The 21,757-nt window shown below is 38.8% G+C and overlaps 1 protein-coding gene across 15 annotated transcripts in view; it reads left to right on the top strand.

The window, feature by feature from the left end:
- Positions 1-21,757, top strand: part of EPHA6 (EPH receptor A6) — a 532,902-nt gene that overhangs the window by 467,185 nt on the left and 43,960 nt on the right. For all 15 annotated transcript variants that reach the window (XM_075515531.1, XM_075515576.1, XM_075515552.1 and 12 more), the window contains one exon: positions 1,258-1,467. In XM_075515531.1, the coding sequence (XP_075371646.1) occupies positions 1,258-1,467 (210 nt within the window). The remainder of the gene's footprint in view (positions 1-1,257; positions 1,468-21,757) is intronic.

The raw sequence follows: 21,757 nt of genomic DNA on the forward strand, positions 1-21,757 counted from the left end.
AATCTTGATGGAAATGCTGAAATACTTTGCTGATCAGGGATAAAGTTAAGCATATCCATACAGTTCAGCCTATTGCTTTCTGAATCTAATGAACTTACCGTAAATTTCTTCCCTACAAAAATCATCTTGCTAAAATGTATGAGCTAAGCAACAGAAACGTCCTGAATGCTGATCAGGACACTGCTACTTGTCTGTAGCCCAGTGCTGAAGGTGTTGAAAGAGCAAATGGAAAGTTAACTTGCTTGCAGGGAAGAGTTGTTTGTTTTTGTTTGGCTGTTCCTGCTAACATAAAAGCCTGGCTCACTGAATAATCCATGAGACGCTAAATGTCTGCCAGCTGAGGTCACAAAAATACTGCTGTAAGCAGCCTGCTGTAAATGGTAGATCGGGCAGACCTAAACCAGGCAAAAAGCCCATAATCGGATTTCTGTACAGGTACTCACTTGGTCCCTACTGCCACATAATTCAGGAGGCTTCTGATTTAGGAGGCACAGAAGTGTTAACCTGAACTTTGTGGATGGGAAACTGAGGCCCACCAACACTGACCAGACGGACAAGCGTGGCTAACAACAGAACTCTGATTTACGTGTTCAACTCCAATAGATTTCAGCAGGACTTAAGCAGCTTAATGCATTCATGGGTCTGGGCTTAACGGGCCTAGTCAGCCAGGAAGACTTTGGAAAAGCTACACATGGCCCCTGAATTTCAGCCCAAATCTCCTTTTTAATCTACTGTTTCAGAGATTATATGGTGTTAGGTGCAGAACAGACATGAGGTAAAGCCCCATACTTTTTCCAGGTTTGGGTTTGTTTAAACAAAAAACCCAAAAGTGAGCTAACAGCAGTACTTTGTGCAGACAATCAAGGCTGAGGCAATAAAATGAGGGCTTTTTGTTTCCTGAGGCCATGGAATAAGAGATGAAGAGAGGATTTTTCTGTGTGTTGTCATTCTTCTATTAAAAAATAGTGTTTGGGGAAAGTGTTCTTAGTAACTGAGGATAAAAGACATTAAATGCTGTCAGCAGAAAGATTGTGGAGAGTGTGAAAATGTGGAAGAAAAGGGGATAAGCTGCACAGTGAGAGATAGGATAGCTTGCACTGCTTTGACCAAGTTAAATACTTGAAAAAAACAAGCTTGCAGCAGACAGGTGGCTGGATGGGTTACAAATGTATTTTAAATATGAGCTGTAGTTAATATCACTAGTACAAAATCTATGAAAACTAGCTGTGTTTTTTGAACTTGCATCTTTACTTGCAGAAGCACGATGGCCACTTCACAGTCATCCAGCTGGTTGGCATGCTGCGGGGGATTGCATCTGGCATGAAGTACCTCTCGGACATGGGCTACGTACACCGTGATCTGGCAGCCCGTAATATCTTGGTCAACAGTAACCTCATGTGTAAAGTCTCTGATTTTGGTTTGTCACGAGTGTTAGAGGACGATCCTGAAGCTGCTTACACAACAAGCGTAAGTTTGTCGTATCTAATTTGAACAGCTGATTGCCTTGTGCCTCTTTTATTTCGGTTTCAGATTTGTCTACGCCATAGGAATAGTAGTTTGAATTGGCTTTGTTCCATTCTCCATCCATGTGGTTTAATAGCACTGCCAATGTGTTTAAGGGAAGTTGTTTTGATTTTTGGCTGTGTAAGGGATGTATAATAAACTTTGGCAAAAGGGGTTTTTTTTAAGCAAATATGCAGGTATAAGTGGGAGGACCTTTTCCATTCTTATTTGGGTTTTGTGTTTAGTTTTTGTTGGCTTTTTTTTCCCCCCACATCGTTTCCCCTTCTGCTAACTTGTGTTCATTTACAAAGGCATGTTTTTAAAAGGCGGGGATGGAGGAGGAGAGAATCTCAACAATTCCACTTTTGGAAGCATGGTGTCAAGCCTTGCATTCATAAATTCAAATTTTCATTTTATTTTACTTAAGCTTACCATCTAACAGGATATGTAGGACCCTTCTCTCAAGGTTTAACTCTTGTTTCATTAATACTTAAATTCCTTATGTGATGCAAGTAAATTGCTATAGTGGAAGATGGGGTTTGGATGTGTTTTTTGTTTGGTTGGTTTGTGGTGTTGCAGGGAGCGGTTTCCACTGAAGTGAAAAATTTTTGAACGTGGAGAAGCTTGTTCAAATTTGCCTGAGAAGAAAAAAGTAAATTGCACCTGCAGTATGAAGAAAGTAGGGAAAGGAGTGTGTTGGTGCTAATAAAATTACAAGTTCAGATACAGCTTTTTTTCACCATACCAAAATATTCAATTACATTCCTGTTACGATTACTACCACAACATTAAGACTCTTAGCTAATTATAAGCTGATTTCAAGTAACTTTCATATCTATCACTGAAACTAAAATTATTTCAGAGTGCATTCTTATTAGTACTCTCGCAAAATGCATAGAATTTGAATGTTCCCATGATAGGGCACAGTGACAGAATTCTAATAGAGGTAATAAATTAGTATTAAATAATTTATTTTTAACCTATTTCAACCTTTTCTCTATTTCACTTTAAAAAGTGATGTGTGGCCAAAATGAGGAACTTGTATAATTTAACTGTATTGTAGTAAGTACTCTGGTGTATCTATTGAATTCAGTATAGCTATTGTAATGGGATTACAGATCTTTTATATATATTATATATATAATTGTTTTTTTAAGTTTAAGCCTAAAATAGGGGTGTTCTGATAAATTCACTGTAAATTCCACTTCTTAAAACAAGGTCTACACAGAACTGCAAGCTGACTAGAGCAAAACAAGTCACTTTGCAAGGTTTTGTATCAGTATTAACATGCAAGCTGGGGGGGGGGGAATCATAGTTTTTTTTCCTTTATAGGAGAGCTTTCCCTCATTTAGTTCTCAAAACCTCTTTTGCTTCACACTGCTTCTTAGTATGAGGCTTGAAAGGAAAAATAAACATTACTGCAGCTTAACAAGTTATCACATGTTGGCTGAGCCTTGCTAATTGTCCGTGTGAGCGTGCTCAGCTGGCAGCAAATGCCCCCAGTGACAGGCAAGTTAACTTACATTGCTCAGCACTGATCATGGGCTAATCAGCTCAGCTGGTGGAAGGCACTGGAAATTGCCAAGCAGCCTCTCCCAGTTAGGTTCAGGAAAAAATACCAAATGATAATTTGAGGCCTTAGGGTATTATTTATCCTGTATATTTCTAATGGATACCAATACTGAACAATTAGTTTTTCAGAATAATTTGTGCCTGCCTCTTTCATCGTAGCTCGAGCTGCTTTTAATCAGGAAATGCTACGTTGTTAAAAAAAAAAAAGGAATATTTCATGGCAATATATCTGTGTTGAAGGGCTTTCGTGAAAGATAGGACAGGCTTTGATGAAACGCTCACTATTTTACTATCGGTTCACCTAGCTGTAGGTGAGAGTCTGTGAGGCAGCTGTTGTAGGGGGAACACCTCAGAGCCATTGCCCCAGTCCTCCAAGGTTGCAACCACGTGCTGTACCAGAAGCAGGTATCTGTAGCATGTTCATCAGGATACTGCAAATAAGGAGGGGACATTAGAGGCTGATGGCCGGTGGCAGGACCCTGTGTCAGCCAGACATTTAAGGTGAATCTGTTTTGACCATGAACTCCACAAAGAAGAGCAAAAAGCTTTGAAACTCAGGTGGGAAAATGCTATGTTTCATTATAACTAGAAACTTTGTAAATAGGAAGATTTCAAAGGAGCAGAGTCAGGCATAATAGAAATTAAAAGCATTTTAAGTCGCTCATTCCTTCAAGCCCAGACCCCTCTGTTCTTGCAAGTGGGTCTTTATATCCAGACTTCCATTCATTGTGGCTGAGTCTGCCCAATTCTATTCTGTCACCTCTGGTCCTTGGGAAATGTCTTTCTCTCATCCTTGAGGGCAGACTGAGTGCTCCAGTCCCTGTTCCATGTTGAACTCATTCTGTACGATCTGGTGATAGCCAAGTTTTCTGTAGGATGCTCTTGCCTGCTATATGCTCCATCCTCTGGGTCTTGCTCCCCTTGAGCAGGTCCCGTAGATGTTCCCTGTAGGGAGTCCAATAGTCCTGGTGCTTTTTTTTTTAAAGGAACACAGCACAATTATGGCCAAAAGGGGGGGAAATAAAGACATTTTTGTCACAGTGGCTGTGGAGGACTCAGTGAAGACTTTCACCCTTTAAGCAGTCTTTCATGGTAACAGAAAAGAATAGAACCCCACACTGGATCTCATGTCTTCTCGCAGCTTTCACTGACCATTGTTATGTCATTGACCTGTCTCCTCCTCATGAACATCTTCCCAACAGCAGGACTCGTGTATTACTAGAGGTTTTTATAGCATCTATTTAGTTCCATACTGTGCTTTTGCCATATGAAGGTTAAACCCTCAGTGCTTTCAGAAAGGTTCTGGTGCTTTTAGAATTCGTGTTTCCTCTCCACAGGGATTTTTCTTGATAACAGCCCAGTACCTGTAGCTACAAGAAATCCATAGAGTGGGTCTGCATATTGAATAATATTATTTTTAGGCTCACATCTCCAAGTACGCTACTGTCTGTCAGTGCTCAGAGGAAACTGTGATTATTTTTTATTCCCCTTTTTGTCTTAGTCCTGGTGTCAGAAATAGAACGGTACAATTGGATGTTTGCTTTGGAAACAAGAGCTACAAGACAACCTAAGCCAATCAGAAGCCAAAAATTAGAATTTTATATGCACGCATATGTGATGCTGTGGTCAATGCTGTGTGAATGTATTCCCAGACATAAAAATTGTAAACTGATGCAAAAGATAAATCAAATTTTATCAAGCTGTCATGCTCTGTGGCAAAACAGGTTGCATCCTCACAAAAATAAGCCGAAAGGCCCTCTTACCTTGTGAATTTACCATATCTGAGCAGGCACAGCCTTGAGTCAGATGATCGGCATCTTTTGGTTTGTCTTCCTGTTGTCAGTCAATTCCTATTCCTCTTTACTTGCTGGTTTAGAACATATCTTAAATTCTTTCTATTGGCACATCCTCCCACATGCAGTGCAAAAATCAGGAATCGAAGTCTAGGAAAAGCAGTAACACTGATAGGGAAAATCTGGAAAGGAAACCACCTAGAAAATGGCTACATTTTGTGCTCACACTGAAAGACTATTTAGGAGACTATATTCAACTAAGTAGTGATGGAAAAACCGACAAATGCCCCAAAATAACACAGTTAAAGGTCATTATGTTTCCCAAGAATTTTGGACTGACACTACTGGTCGGAGAACTGTTCAATGCTTTAAATGGTACATGAAAAGATTGAAATCTCAGAAAACAGCTTTCTGACTTCCGTGAAGCCTTTGGAGTTTTTTTTTTTTGTCCTCCAGCCTATTGAGACAAAGAATGTAAATATGGTTTTGATAAGAGGGTTGGTAGGAAATAAGAGATTGGCCTCTGTTTGCTATCAGGAATCACAAAACTTACAGCAATATATAATTTTAGAATAGGAAGGAGGAACTAAGAGCTAGGAACATCCGACTGCTGATCTCAGTTTCAGATTGATCAGGAAAAGATAAGGTAAATTTTGGGATAACTGAATAGCATGGTTTTGTTCCATGGAGACAAAATTTTCATTTTTAGTAGTGGTTTCTAAGGCAACAGTAGCTCATAAAAAGACATTTCTAGTATATAAACAAGCATTCCTTGTCAATACAGAAGACATCTAGGCTCTTGCATCCCTCCTTTTGGCAGAGTATGTTATATGATGTATATTCATTTAGTTTAAAACATAGTCAGAGTTCACCTGTATTTCAGAAAGAACCATGAGCCTCCAGAAAAACTTTTTACACGTAGCAAAATGTGTACATATATATATATATAATCAGAAAAGGATCTGTAGCACTACTGCAAAAAGGACTAAACTGGTATTTCTGTTAAAGGTAACACCTTAATATTCTGCATTTAAATCTGATTTTTAGTGAGACAAAAAGCTGCTACTAACTGAATTATATGATATATAAATAAATATATTCTAGATTTCTCTCTCATCAGCTGTATTTCTGAATTCAGCCTTAATATATAAAATATTTTGTTGCTTCCAGAGTACTAGATAGAGAATTGATTTATTGCATTGCATCTAGTGAATCATTTGATGAACTTTACAGGTCCGACTTTTCTCAAGCCAGTTGGATAAAATACCCCATCCATGGAGATTTCTAGTTTATTAGATTAAGCCGGTAATCTATATAAATGCTGGCAAGTAGCAAAACTTTGGGAGGATCGGGATGAGGACTAAATATTGTTTACTCTGTTACATACCTTCCATATGTCAAGACATTTTCCATTTTCCCTTACTTGTACACAAACAATGGGTATGGGGGTGAGAAGGTTTAACTTGCTAAAAACAAGATGCAAATTATTTTCTAGTTAATTTGGGATGTGAAACAATAGTTTCTGAACAACCTGAGTGCTATGACAAGCATATTGCCTAGACATTTAAGAATCCATTAAACTGGGGACAATGGAGTAAATTGATTATTGGCAGCCATTCAGAAAAAGAAAGAGGAAAAAGAGGTTGTGTACTGTAAAGGTCTGTATTAACCTATTTTCTTGAAAACTAATTGGTGACATAAGGTTGAGCACCATCGCTGTCAACTAGTTAATTCTGTGTGTAATGTGACAACAGCACATTTTGTCATCTCCAAACTGAGAGAAACATACTGATAGGCAGGATGCATCATGATCATGTTTGGTTCTCAGCCTGAAACCAGGTACATCGTGTGGAATCCCACCAAGCTTTTCCCTTATCTGGAGTTTCTTACATTTGATGTCACTAGAGACTGGCTAAAAAGTGAGGGGGCTAATGTGGTTTGTAACAGGCTAATGCCCTGTGAGAAGAATAATATTTGTTCTCCTTGGAGTGTTGCAACTTCATCTTGCTGGGCTGAAGCCTGATATGGGTACCTTGCCTGAATACTCTGTTGAAAAAGTAGTTAATTTCTCGGAGCACGTGCAGGAAGTCAAGAAGCAAGTTACTAAGAGTTGTGCCAACATGCTCAGCCTGCACCAGCATATGGGAGATGCAGTAACTAGTTTTAAAGTGCGTGATGGGACTTGTATCAAGTGGTGTGGAGATGAATCGCCTTCACATAAGTTGCCAGCTTCAGCTGGACGCATTCCCTGCTCTCAGAGGATGCATGGGGTTGGAGGCCCTGCGTGTGCCCCCTTCAAGCCCCTGTCTTCTGTTGTGTTGGCCTGGACAAAGATAAAATGTGCTCAGGTTATGCTCAAGGACAAATAGCCAATGGGTAAAGAGTGGCCGAAGGAGTGTCTTGAAATAAAGACTTGTTGCCTTTTGGGCTCTAACAGTGTGAGGTGTGATGACTTTTAATGAGTAGTTATATGTTTAAAAGGAACAGAAAGTCCCGAACTTACTCATTCAGTGTAGGGCATGGTGCTTGCTATCTACTTGGCTTATTTATAGTAGCCCCTGAAGATGAGGACATGTGTCTCTGTCAAACCATTTTAATACATCCACTCTCTTACATTCTCTGTTCAGCTTTTATCCAGCGGTGATCCCAAGTTCATTTAAGAGGTTTTCTGGTTTATTTAACCCTCCTGAAAGTTACTAACAATAGAAATGTTAGCAGAGTATAACACAGACCACAACAATGGCAGACCCTTAGGAGGAAGGTGCAAGGACAAGAATGAGACATAAATATAAAATTACATTCTCTCTCCATGTTTTGTCTAACTTTCTACTTCTGTGAGTATTCTCTTCCTCACTGTAACAGTTGTCATTTGAGCTCTGAGAATGTATGGAAAAAAAGCATGAAAATTTGCATTTAGATGTACAGAGGATCAAAAGCCAGCTTAATTCAGAGAGATTTCTAAATTAAATGGTTGCATTTAATTGTAAAACTTAATATAATAGCTCTCTCATTCCTGCTTTTCCTTCCCAACCACACCATCCCAAGTAGGAACTTCAAATATGCATTTGGCAGAGAAACACAGTTGGAAATTTTGCTTTTCACTTTTTCAGGCTCAAAATCATTATGTTGATGAAGTCAACACGAGTATGCCCTAACATCTTGGCTGTAAAAAGGGTGATATTTTGCACTTCATTCCTAATAGGACTTTCAAAGCATCATCCCATCATTCATCATAAGCTAATTTAATTTCCAATGAAAAGAAGTAATTGTACTGTAATCAATCTAAAAATTGCTCCCTTTTTGGAGATTTGTAAGCTCTGCCTTTCTGTTAGCTTAGATTTCAACTTCTTGTCTCTCTGATTCCTCCTAGTTTCTTATTAACAAATTGGAGTATTAAACTCTACATGTATGTGCCTTGCTGTTTCTCACATTGGTTCTCCGGCCACCCGTAAGTGTGTTTATGAAAAATGGAGGTGTGCATTTACAAATGACTTGCATAGTAGGACTGAGAATTAACTTCTTATAGACCTAAAGCATCAGTGCCATTGAGGGAGTATCTAGGAGATAAATGATGAATCTGTTTGTGACGTTTAATAGTGATTGTGATTGGTTATTTTTTGGTATAATATTGCCTGGGAACAGTAAAGCATATTTTGGTGCAGTGGTTGTCAATGTTTCTCAGTGCATGGATTCCTGAAATTTATCCAGTGGAGATGCAACCTTTGTTAGAAACTTCTCATTTGTGGCTTTTGTATAGCACATTGCACTTTGGTATCTTTCACAGATCTCTTTAAAGTATTCCACACGTTCTCAGAGGTCGATATACCCCAGGCTGAAAACCCACTCCACTATCAGAGTATTTTCTGTTGATTCACTGCATACATATTTTTACTGAGCTCATGGTAACTGCTGTAAGCAAGGAAAGACATAGGGATTAGGGTTATGAAAGGTATCCCAACACTCAGAAAAGATCTGTTTAGCTCTGACTCTGAATACCATTTAAAACAGCCACTACTCCAGAGGATTAACAGGAAAATGTATCTGCCTACTGCAGAGATGACAAGAGCAATGCAGGATATTCACATCAGTGAGTCTTATATCTAGGCTAAAAATTTGGCTCAAATGATCGCTGGAAACACACTATGTTGAATAATGAATGGTCTAGGTCAGAAATGTACACCCCTATTTCATACAGTACAAAGATAAAGGTACGTCCGATTACGTTAAATGATGGGAAATTCAAAACTATTTTAAAATGGGAAATAGTTTTATCACACAGTGTGTAATTAAACCATGGAGCTGATTGCCACAGAAAACCATCTTGGCCAAGATTTCAACAAGATGTATTTAAAAAAAAAAGGGGGGGGGGGGTGAATATTCTTAGGAAGAAATAATATCCAGTTACTGGAGTCAATAAGAATTTTAAATAGATATGACACCTTGTATTTCGGCCTAGGGAAGGAAGGAGGACAGGAAGAAAACAAATATGAAAGAGAGAAGTAGCCGAGTGGATTATTTGCAAGCTTTCACACCTTCCTCTGAAACATCTGCTATGGCTACTGCCGCAGGTTACAGGATTAGAGCACTTTGGGTTTGATTCACTGTGGCAATTCTTGCTTCAAACAGTAGGAGTAACTCTAACCAATAACACAAACTGTGTGTGGATGTGCAGGATGTCTGTTTGTAAAAGTCCTTGAATCAGGACTGCACCTGTCTAACAGACATGCCCTAACTCGTACAGAAGGGGCTGTGCAGAATTTGCACAGTGAAATTCTGTGCCACATGCTGCATGGATGCAAAATAAATCATCCCATGCTCAAGTTTTTTCAGTAAGATGTTGCTTTTAAGTAGTTTAATTCTACCAAATTCATTTGTTAGTGAAAGCGATAACAAAATGTGACTGCAGGTATCGCAATCCAAATGGAAATGGTTATGTAGTGGAGTACAATCCAACAGAAAAACTCTAGGAATAATTTTGAGAAATGGTGTACAGGAGTAAAAACAGGCAGACCAGGGCAAGCATATAAATCTGCAGAACTTTAAAACATTTCATGTGGCACTACTGAAACTTAATATAGAGTATCAGATGTAACTAAAATCACTGTTATGGGGAAAACACTGCAGAGATCAAAAAAGGTAAGAGAATGTAAGGAGGCAGAGACTATCATTTAGTATTTTAGCAGTGCAAATAGTGACAAAAACTAGCCAAGGTAACTTTTGTAGATAAAATGACTTGAGCAAAAATTTCATTGTTAAAAAAAGAAATCATAAGAAAAAGACACTGGAGTGGATCTTAATGATCAGCTTAAATAACAGCTAACACAACAGAAGATCATGGAACAGAACTCAGGAGAAAACTAGCCTACACAAATGCATCTGCAATTCCACTATAGTTTGGCTGTGATCAAAAGCAAGCAATAATAGAGGAAATGAAAAACACCAGGCCAAGAGCTTTTCTAGCCAACATACAAAAGATTAAATTAGATAGGTTCTTCAGCTAGATCTTGAATGTTAGGATGCTGATCTGGAAATGTTATTTTAATTGAATTAATTCATGTTTTGTTACCTGGCTTTAGAGTGCAGTGATATGATTTGCCTTTTCAAATAAAATTGATCCCTAGCTTACTTTCAAAAGGAAAAAAAAAAGGGTATTTTTCATTGTTACATTTTTCTGCAGTGCTGAGTTTCTGATTTTGCTTTGTAGTTGTCACACACTGTTAGGGGAATACTATCTGGCTTTATTTTTTAATTCAGATAGGAAGTAACACTAAATAAAATATGCATCATCAAAGGCTAGGGGAGGGTTTATGGGACCACTGTTTTTCATTTCATTCTTTGTTGTTATGTTCAAGACAGAATTTAGAAAACAATTGATATAATTTTCTGTGTGTCCTGTATCTATGTTTAAAAACCTACTTTCCAATTTGTAGTTTAATCCCATCATATACAATTGCCTCTTCTTTGGGAAATTCAAGTTTCATTACCAGGAGATACTGATTTCTTTAATGGGTTTGAAGTGTACCTGTTTGGAGAGTATGTGGCCAGCCAAAGACATGAAGCAGCTATACAGCATGCTACCTGTGCAAAGGGAAGAGACTCTTCTAGCAGACCCATTTTGCTGTTAAACTTCCTTCTGCATAGGTGGTCGCAGCATCGCTCAGTCCCTGCTGGTAGGGAACGCAAAAGAAGTACGACTATAAAGAGAGAGTGCCATTTGGAAAAGAAACAAGGATAAGCTGGGGAGCCTCTAGAGTTGGCATCCTTCAAAAGGTGGCTCTGTGTGACCGTACCGTTGTCTTCAGGGTGTTTAATAGCCTGCTGATTGTCTCTCTTTATCTCTACAAAAAGTTGTCATTAAATGCCTGCATAAAGCTGCAGTGTTGTGTTGTTTTGGTTTGTTTTCTTTTTTTTCCTCCAGACAACTTATATTTTGAAATGTTTAAATGTAACAAATATCCTCTTATTTTCAAAACTATCATTGCCATTGCTTCTGGTGACCTAATGATCTGATTAGTACTTTGGGGAAGGCAGAGACAGGGTCAGTTTCCCTGCAGGGCTTAAATAATACCTTCCATTGCCTAAGAAGAAAATTATAAATATGTTTTACTTCTGCTATAGCCTAGAATGAAGGATTATTCATCAAGTGTGTCAAAGAGCTGACTAGTTTTAACATCACCAAGGCTGGTGTTCTATAATTAACTGGTAGAATATCTAGAAAGTTATTTGGGGGGAAATTATCATTCCTTATCTGTTGTTATATAGCTAGTGGGGAAAAAAGGGGTCTCCCGCCCGCCCCGACAGTGTTGTCTCACAGTCATGAATGTTAAGTCTGGCTTTGGTATAAGATTTAAAACTTACTGGTATTGAACCCATATAAATAGGCAATGCTATTTCTCTGAGCAAATCTTAAATAGCTATGCAAGGACAGAGGAGGGGGAAAAAAAGCCAATGCACTTGAAAATTGTTTCTGAAATAATAGTTAAGTGAAGACTGTGAATCTCAGAAAGATACAGGTGATGTTTTCAGACAGACTACAAATTGACCAAGGCACCAAAGTTATTGACCTCTCAGCTGGACCTGAGAACCTCGGAAAATTCTGTTTGTGCACACTGCTCTCCTCCCTTCTAGCTAGGTTTCTGGAAACCAAGCCCAATAAAGTTAAGCAGTATACTAATACATATGTATGTACTATATACTTTATACTATAAGCAGTCATAGCATTTTATTGTTAATTCCTCATCCTGCTGATAGATTATTTTTTTTAAAGCTAACAATTATCAGAATATTAATCTAATTTCAAACACAGCTGGTTTTTTAGCTGCAGATGGACTTGATTGCATGCATTTATACTTGTTTAATTTTTAATCAGAATTACCATTTTCAAACTATAATTGAAGAAGCTATTGTAAACATGCAGGACGTACTTATACATTTTTAGCAATACCTTCATTCACTTAGAACAATACTATCCACACTTAAGATTAAAAATGTAGGAGTACTGGCATAAAATCAGAGTTATTGCTTTGGTGCTAATTATGTGAATGAATATAATCCTGAACACCTGTTTTGTTAGGCTATTGCTAATAACGGACCACAGTTCACTTGGTATTTTAATATTCAAAGTATTGACCAAGGTGTAGTGTATCATAAAATATCTTTACTGTGTTAAAGAAATTGGAACACACCTGCAGTATGCACAGCTCCTGATGTACTGTTTAATGAGTTTAAAGTCAGCCTGTTAAGGTCAGAGCTGTTGCTTTCAGTAGGATGTCAGCTGACACTAATTACTGTAGGTTATAGTATTCTGATATATAGAACAAGTGGAACAAGCCCCTGAAATCTTTGACAAAGAACAGAGCTTAGTCATATGCTGGAGTTTCTTTCTCATTGAAAATTATTGCTACCTTTTAAAGACAGGTTAAGAAACTACATTTGTTTGCTGGGTGGTATTGAAGTCAGAAGAAGTAAGTGATTCATTGGGAAAAGAAAACCATTGAGCTCCAGTGATCCAAACAGCTCAGCTCCAACTGTATTATTTAGCGGTTGTTACGTGGAGGGAAATAAGATTTGGATGTTTCTTTGTTTTCATTTGCTGCACCACTCTCCATGGGAATTTATCATCCATATTAAATACTGCTGTAAAAAGTAAATTCTCTGCATATAGCCATAGAAAACTTCTAGGTTGAAAATTTGAAGCAGGTTGAAAACTTCAAGCAGTTGGCTTCACCAGGCTTTTGTAAAGCTTCATGATTAAATCTTGACATATGCCACAGTAGGGTGTAATTCCTCTGTGTTATGTCCTTGAGTATAGTCAAATGAATTCCTGACTCTAGTCCTGTATAAGAGTAATTTAAAACAAAAAATAACACCTGTTAGGCTTGGTTATTTAAAAGCAGTCAGTTTTCAGGTGCAGCCAGATGCATATTTTAAAGCTCCCAGGGAAGGAACCTTGAGAGGAAGGAGTCTCATATGGTGTCTTTAGGTGCTAGAAGAGATTATTTATGTTTCTGCCTCAATTTTCCCCTGCTTGCATTGTGTTTTGCACAGAGCATGCTGTGTCAACTAGAGAGCAAACAGTTATGCTGGAAGAGACCGAAAATTCTTAGCAACACAGCTACACCATGACGCAGTCTTATTTATTTTTTTAGAATTGGGAATTTCTGTGTGCTAACGACTGAAAACTTGGATGCACCTGTTTTTTCTGTTTGGTTTTTTTTGCCTGGTTCCTGAGGAATTATCCTACACTGTATTTGCGTGTGACTGGCTAGTCCTGTGTTTCCTAATGACTTTTATCAATTTCAAATTTATCAAATTAGAAAGAGGCATTAAAATTTTAAAGACATTATTTACATTCTTATTTAATGAAAATAAATGTTAATGTAGAAAATAGAAATTCTGTTCATTTAGCAAGGACTTGACCCTAATTGATTTTTAGCCTGGAATTCTGACATCCAGTCTTCAAGACACAGATCTGGTGAAAACCAAGATTCCTTTTCTTCCTTTACTGATGGAGGACTTTTCGGGTGTTTTGTTTCGTTGTTTTGTTTTGTTTTGTTTTGTTTTGTTTTTTTGATGAGGATCAGTGTTAATATATAATGTCACCAAAAGGAGGCAATCAAGAAATGAGAGAGAAGAGGGAGCAGAGGGCTTGCAGGAATACAAAGGAGGAAAGAAAGCCTGACACTTCTGAAAGTAAGGAGAGTTCATACTATTTTTGCTTTGATTGTGTTATAACCTAATGTTTGCTTAAGATAGTCATTCACAAAGACCTCAAGTAGGGGCTTTTGTGGGAAACATATCAGTGTCACGGAGATGCTGAAGTCCAGTCTATACAACTTCATGAAAATGGATGAGGAGAATAGGTTTGGATGGAGAACACTCTGAGGAAAATCTCAGGTGCAGTAGTCTTCTGAGCCATGGTCTTCTGGAGTATGAGTCGCCTTCTCCATAGCTGTATTCATCAAAGAGAATCAGTTGTATGTTCTTGTTCCTATGGCACCTCACTGCCTTACCTGAAAATGTAACAGAGGCAAAGCAAGTGATACTACTCTTTCATATCTGGTGGCAAAACCTGGAGCTCGCTGAACTTTGACTATGGGGTTTAGCATTTACTTTGTAAGATTACAAGGTCCTACACTGACACTTGATAGAAGTTGTAGGCTTTTCATTTTCAAGGGCCTGACCTTTAAAAACCTGAAGTTTAATTTCACAGTCAAAGATGGTATCAAGCTATTATCTGGCTGAATAGTACAGCTATTCACTTCTCTGGGTAATATTGCACAGTTCAGAAGGTTTAGGATACATTAATGATGGACGAGCTCTCAGATAAAACAGAAATATCTTTTCACATTATATAAAAGAGCATAAGTTAAAACAAAGGAATCTTGCAAAGGGTAGACCCAGCTAAATATGAAAGGGTGGAGTTTTAGCTTGGTATGATTTTGGCTTTTGCGTTGCGATGTGCAGTACTCACGTTCCACCATCTCCCCTTCGCCCTTCAGGGACATCCTCTGGTCCGACTGCTACTGGTGTCAGGGTTTTGATATTCACTTCGGCTAGAAGGAGGAGGCCAAAAACATGCACATCTCGAATGCTTGTGAATTTTTATGCTCACTTTGATACTAATTCTAATATTTCTCCTGTACATGATATCAAAGTTGTTGTAAGTGGGATTCTGTAATTACAGAAGGAAGTTTCTGAAGCAAGACATACACATATGTTAAACTTAATCTACTTTCATATTTCTGTAATAGAAGTGTTAACTTAGGAACAAGACTGACCTAGTTATTCACCTAAATTAATCCCCAGTGAAATCAACTAGAGGAATTTCCGCTGACCATGTAGGAATTGCAGTTTGCCCTAAATCAGAAGGATAACTATAGAAAGAAATTATTCATTGTTGCCTGTTTGCTTACAAGAATGAAAGCTAGATTATTTTCAGTCATACACAAGCCCTTGGCAATGTTACTTGCGCACTTTCCTGTATTTATCAGATTTCCAAAACTTTGCAATGGTAAACTTATTCTTTTTAGTCTTGCTCTTTGGCAGACTTTCAAGATAGCAGCTCCTTGCCCAGCTGTGAGTTCTTCCCTTCATTATATACATGAAGGGTGCGGGGGATTGATTCATAGTTTACTGTTACTCTGTTCTCCTTTAAACAGAATGCCACAGGAATATTGCGGCACATTGGTTGTCTGTCTTAAAAAACTGTTAGACCTAGATTTGTGTGACTCCGATAAATCTAGGTCAAACATCATAGTCTTTGCTCAGTACTTATTCAGGCAAAACTCCCATTGGCTTCAACAACAGTTTTGCTTGACTAAGCACTGTGGGATTTTACCCTTAGTATCTAAAATATTTGATCTGTTCCTTGCACTTCTGAAGTGTTCTAGAAGCAAATTGTATGTCTTGTCCTTGACTGCCCCGCTGTGGCTGTATCCTTGTCGGCTTAAAAGGTGGCAGAATCTTCTGTCTTCTGACATTAACCATATCTTGATTGTCAGAATATTTAAAAACAAAAAACTTCATATTTATTATATTGAAAATAATTCCAAAATCTATGTGTATTAACTCTGTCTATTACTGCATGAAAAGGAAATGTGTTACTTTATATTCTAGATTTCTTGTTCCCCTTCTTTCTACTCTAGAGCTTCAGATTTTGGTTTCAGTTATGGGTTTTTTTGGGAAAAAAAGAACCTTTTCTCTTAAGAAATCTCATGGCTTTTTGTTCTCTCCTATTAAGGGTTTCACAGGTTCATATCGCTGCCTATTCCATATGAGGCTTTTGGTTCACAGTTCAAATGTCGGAAATCCATTCAATGACGGTTAGGGCCAGTTCTATGAAGTAATAGATGAGGCAAATTGAGTCATTAATAACCTCAGAAACTTCACTGCTTTCTTAAAATAATTTTTCTTTGCAAGGAAGCCATTGGATGAAGATGCTTAATTGACCTCACCAAGAAATGTGCAGTATTTGGAAATAAAGAAGGGCATATAAAGACTTGAAACCACATGGAAGAACTAGTTTTCTTCTTAGTAATGTGGCCATGCTTACTGCCTTGATTTTTGCATCAGTTTTCTAAAATGAGCTGAAGTGCATTTTGAGATGAGACTTGTCATCCTCTTCCATAACACCACATCACTAACTGTGCTTTCATTTCTACTCTAATTTCTAACTGCCTCTATCTTCACTCTCAGTGCATTACCTATTATTGTTCCCTCTATTTTTCTCTTTTCATTGTATCTTGTTTTATATCAGGCCCTCTGACTGGAACTATCACGCTTTTTCCATCAGGCACTCTGCTTTTCATTTAAATTCCCTCTTGGAGATCCACATCTGAGGTTTTAATGCAGACCCTTCTTAATAAAAATGCAGTCACCCTACACTTCACTCTAAAAAAAGCTCTAGGGTAAAATCTCATAATAAATGTGTTGCCCATCTCCTTAGAAGCTTCCTTATCCTTACTCAGGCTGAGTAGCTCCCAAATCTTCAGCGCTTCCACTGAGATAAATACTTCTTGTCATGGATAGGCTGTTATTCAACATGAATAATTAGCTTGAGCATGTATGCTCTTTCTCCCCCTGTAGCACTCATTGCCAATGAAGAAGTATATTTGGTAAAGTCAGTCATAGCCTGAGAAAAACATACTAGACCCATTTCTCCAAAATGAGGAAGCTGTAACAATATTGTGACAATTAAGAAATATTTAGCAGATTCCCTTTAAATTCATCATAATAACACATACAGTGAACTCTAAGAAAAAATTTTTATGCCCAAATCTTTCAACTCAGCCACCACACCTAACCATTCCTCTTTAGCAATGTCATGGTTATGCTTAATTCATTTTATTTTAAAACACAGAGAGGCTTTTCAGTGCAGATATACTCCTGGAATTACAGGAGCAGTACTATTGGTTAAACTCTTAGGCAGACATAGAATCATAGAATCATTTAGGTTGGAAAAGGCCTTGAAGGTCATCAAGTCCAACCATTAACCTAACACTGCCAAGACCACCACTAAACCATGTCCCTAAGGACCACATCTACATGTCTTCTAAATACCTTCAGGGATGGTGACTCAACCACTTCCCTGGGCAGCCTGTTCCAATGCTTGATAACCCTTTCACTGCAGAAATTTTTCCTAATATCCAATCGAAACTTCCCCTGGTGCAACTTGAGGCCATTTCCTCTTGTCCTATCGCTTGTTACTGGGGAGAAGAGACCAATCCCCACATTTCTACAACCTCCTTTCAGGTTGTTGTAGAGAGCAATAAGGTCTCCCCTGAGCCTCCTTTTCTTCAGACTAAACAACCCCAGTTCCCTCAGCTGCTCCTCATCAGACTTCTGCTCTAGACTCTTCCCCAGCTTCTTTGCCCTTCTCTGGACACGCTCCAGCACCTCAATGTCTCTCTTGTAGTGGGGGGCCCAAAACTGAACACAGTATTTGAGGTGCGGCCTCACCAGTGCCGTGTACAGGGGCACAATCACTTCCCTACTCCTGCTGGCCATGCTATTTCTGATACAAGGCAGGATGCTATTGGTGTTCTTGGCCACCTGGGCACACTGCTGGCTCATATTCAGCCAGGTATCGACCAACACCCTCAGGTCCTTTTCTGCTAGGCAGCTTTCCAGCCACTCTTCCCCAAGCCTGTAGCGTTGCATGGGGTTGCTGTGGCCCAAGTGCAGGACCTTGCACTTGGCCTTGTTAAACCTCATACAATTGACCTCGGCCCATCGATCCAGCCTGTCCAGGTCCCTCTGCAGAGCCTTCCTACCCTCCAGCAGATCAACACTCCCGCACAACTTGGTGTCATCTGCAAACTTACTGAGGGTGCACTCGATCCCCTCGTCCAGACCATTGATAAAGATACTGGCATTCTCCATTCATACTCATTTTCTCCTGGAGAAGCATGGCATCCAGCAGTCTGGTCCAGATTTGGTTGTGTATCAATGAATAAAAGTTGCACAATCATTGTAACTGCATTTTTGTATTATGCTTAATGTACTTATTTAAAACACATTTCTCTGAATCGATCATTTAATTTTTCAGCAAATTATTAATGACATCATTAGCTTCATAAAATTATCTAACCTGGAGAGACTCTCTTCAGCCTTTTCTCTAACAAATTAGAATAATTAATTCAAGTTGCCAAATAATATATTCAGGTACAGCTTTAAGTAAATGGTCCTGATACAAAGTTTAATTTGGTCTTTGTTCCCTTGGTCCAATTTTTGGTATAAGTTTCTCAGGCATAGCTCTCTGACTAATCTTTTCCTTATAAGTTTAGTAGTTCATTACAGGCATTGAATTAATTCAAATGTGTTTTAAAAGTAAACAGTTCCTGTGCTGGGGCTATGGTTTACTCAGGATACTTACTTTTCAAATGTGCAGATGTCGATTATGAATGGAAACATATTCCCAGAAACTGAGAGAGCCTGTGTGTATCTGTCTTGAGTAACAACTGCTTCAGTCTTATTATTCTAAATGAAAAGAATATATATATTGGTCTACATTTTACTAAATCATTTAGTTATTTCTAAACATTTGCAGTTGTAAAACAGGGAGGAAGTCAACAGGCCATCCTTCAAAGCATCTAGGCATGACAAGGAAGCCTATTACAGCATTTCTTATTAGCATTGTGTAACGAAACATTTAATTTATCTTTTACTACTTTTTGAGTGCTTGACTGTGTAGCCTTAAAATTTTGTTTTACATAATTTTCAGTTTATTACGTAATGTAAAAAATTACTTCTTTAGCAAGCTATTCTGGGTAAGAATGGAAGCAGGAGTACCACAGTTTCCCTTGACTTTAGGGTCAGATAGATAAGTGCTGAATTGCCGTGTTAAACGGGGACTTTATTCCATGCACTAATCTGAAAAACTCTTGGCCCTCTCTTGTAGCTTGCATTGGAGTAAGTCGACAGCATTTCTGTTCATGTTTTTGCAGTACTGTCCCATCAATGACGCATGCCACATGGACTAGCCTACCTGCTTCTCAAGAGCTCATCTCTGCGCCATGTTGCTTTGTGTTGTAGACGTGCTGATGCTAGGCATTTCCAGCTAAAACAGGAAGGCACACTTTATACCATATAAATGGATTATTTGTTATAAGCAATAAATTTCCTGGACTAGGTTTTTTATCAGAAAGATTGAAAAACTTTCTGGAATCCCTTTAGTCTCTTGATCAAATTGCCTTTGTTCATGGTACAGCAACGTTACAATAAGAGGAGGTATAGGAAAAAGAGAGCAAGTAGAAAGATACACCTAACAGCTGTGACTAACAGAAGGAATATATTTCATTGTATAGTATTGCGTCTGAAATTTGCTCAGTTGATAGAATAAAGGGAGAAAAAAGAGCCACACCACAATACACTGTAAATTATTTAATGAAATTAATGCACACTGTGTGTGCAGACTTTCTCTGCAAAGTCTTTTCTAAATGGGAGCTTGCCAAAGGTTCATGAAACTGTCATGCTCAAATTATTTAGCAGATCTGCTACACTCTTCTTGAAAGAAATATACTGGGATCCATAGCTTTAGTAATTTTTTAAGTTTTTAATATCTGTTTGCTTCTTTCAAATTGCATATAGAACATTTGGCCTCCATCACAAATAAAACCAAAAGTAACATCTGCTTCTTAATTAGGAAAAGGTAAGGGGGGGAGCGGGGGGGCAGGTATATATTTTTGGCATTAACTGTTGTTGTGGTTTAATCCCAGCCGGCAACTGAGCCCCACCCAGCCACTCGCTCACTCCCCCCTGGTGGGATGGGGGAAAGAATCAGAAGAGTAAAAGTGAAAAAACTCATGGGTTGAGATAAAGGCAACTTAATAGGTAAAGCAAAAGCTGCACACAGAAGCAAAGCAAAGCGAGGAACTCATTCACTACTTCCCATCAGCAGGCAGGTGTTCAGCCATCTCCAGGAAAGCAGGGCTCCATCACAGGTAACGGTGACTTGGGAAGACAAATGCCATCTCCCTGAACTTCCTTCTTCTTCCCCAGCTGTATATGCAGAGCATGATGCCATATGGTCTGGGATATCCCTTTGGTCAGTTGGGGTCAGCTGTCCCAGCTGTGTCCCCTCCCAGCTCCTTGTGCACCCCCAGCCTCCTCGCTGGTGGGGTGGGGTGAGGAGCAGAAAAGGCCTTGACTCTGTGTAAGCACTGCTCAGCAGTAACTAAAACACCTCTGTGTTATCAACACTGTTTCCAGCACAAATCCAAAACATAGCCCCATACTAGCTACTGTGAAGAAAATTAACTCTACCCCAGCCAAAACCAGCACACTGTCCTCCACAGAATAGTAATATCGCATTGCTATGTGTAGGTGACAGAATCATCTACAGTGTAAGTCGACATGCAGAGGATACTGTGTTTCCATGGTTAAATATTTTAATGTCAGCGGGAGTTCTTTTGGATTTCCCCCCTCTCAGGGCTTTATGTTTAAGTCCCTGTTGGTAATCAGGGAGAAAATTTTGTTATAGGGCCCTGAGTCAGCCAGAACTTTAGGTAAACATGTAGGTCTTGCTTGCAGGTTAGGCTTAGTCAATGACTTCATGAATTGGACCAGCCCCTTCTCATCTCTAGGAAGTTCTTCCTTTCCTCTCTGACGTTTGGCTGCCTGCTCCTTGGTACGCATCTTTCCAGCTCAGCATGAACTTCTCAAGGCTATCTCTTGCCTGCCACATCTTACCTTCTCCCAACACGTCTCCCCCTGAGCAGAGTCAGTAGCACCCCAAGCCAAGGGGTCTCCATCAGAAGTAAAACTGTAGGTAACATAGCCCCTCTCCCAGGGCTTTCACCTCACTTTTCCACAAGAAACAACTGTAAACAAAAATAATGAAAAGACAAAATATCTGTCATATGGGTTTGCTGCCTTTTTCCTGTATTGTCTTCTAAAAAGACCTACTATTACTCCTTCTCCTGAGTGAATGGCTAAGAAAAATGCTCAGAGAGCACAACAGTAAAGTTCTATATCTTTCTTCAAGCATGCTTTTTCTCAGGCTATACCTGAAGGCAGAGCCAACTCCTAATTAAAAGTATATTATAGTTTCAGTTATAGGAACCTACTCATTTTAATACACATTTTTTTATATTTACTTAAGATAGCAAAATTATATAAGAAATTGCTTACTGGCTTCCTTGACAAGATATTTTTTTCTGTGTGGGACGGTTTGTCATGGTGGAAGTCTCAGAGAAGACAGCAGAAGCCTGTTTGACTCTCTGTGGTGTGATACCTTTTAAAGTCTGCTGCTCTATCCATCTGCCATTAACTGACCTATATTTTTTCCTATGTCCTACCTATCCAGTCACATCAGAAATCCTGTTTCACTGCTGCAGATGTTATGTTTTGGTGAAAGGTACTTTCATCCATAGATAAGGTACACAAAT

The sequence above is a fragment of the Mycteria americana genome, chromosome 1 (assembly GCF_035582795.1).
Source record: "Mycteria americana isolate JAX WOST 10 ecotype Jacksonville Zoo and Gardens chromosome 1, USCA_MyAme_1.0, whole genome shotgun sequence".
Lineage (NCBI taxonomy): Eukaryota > Metazoa > Chordata > Aves > Ciconiiformes > Ciconiidae > Mycteria > Mycteria americana.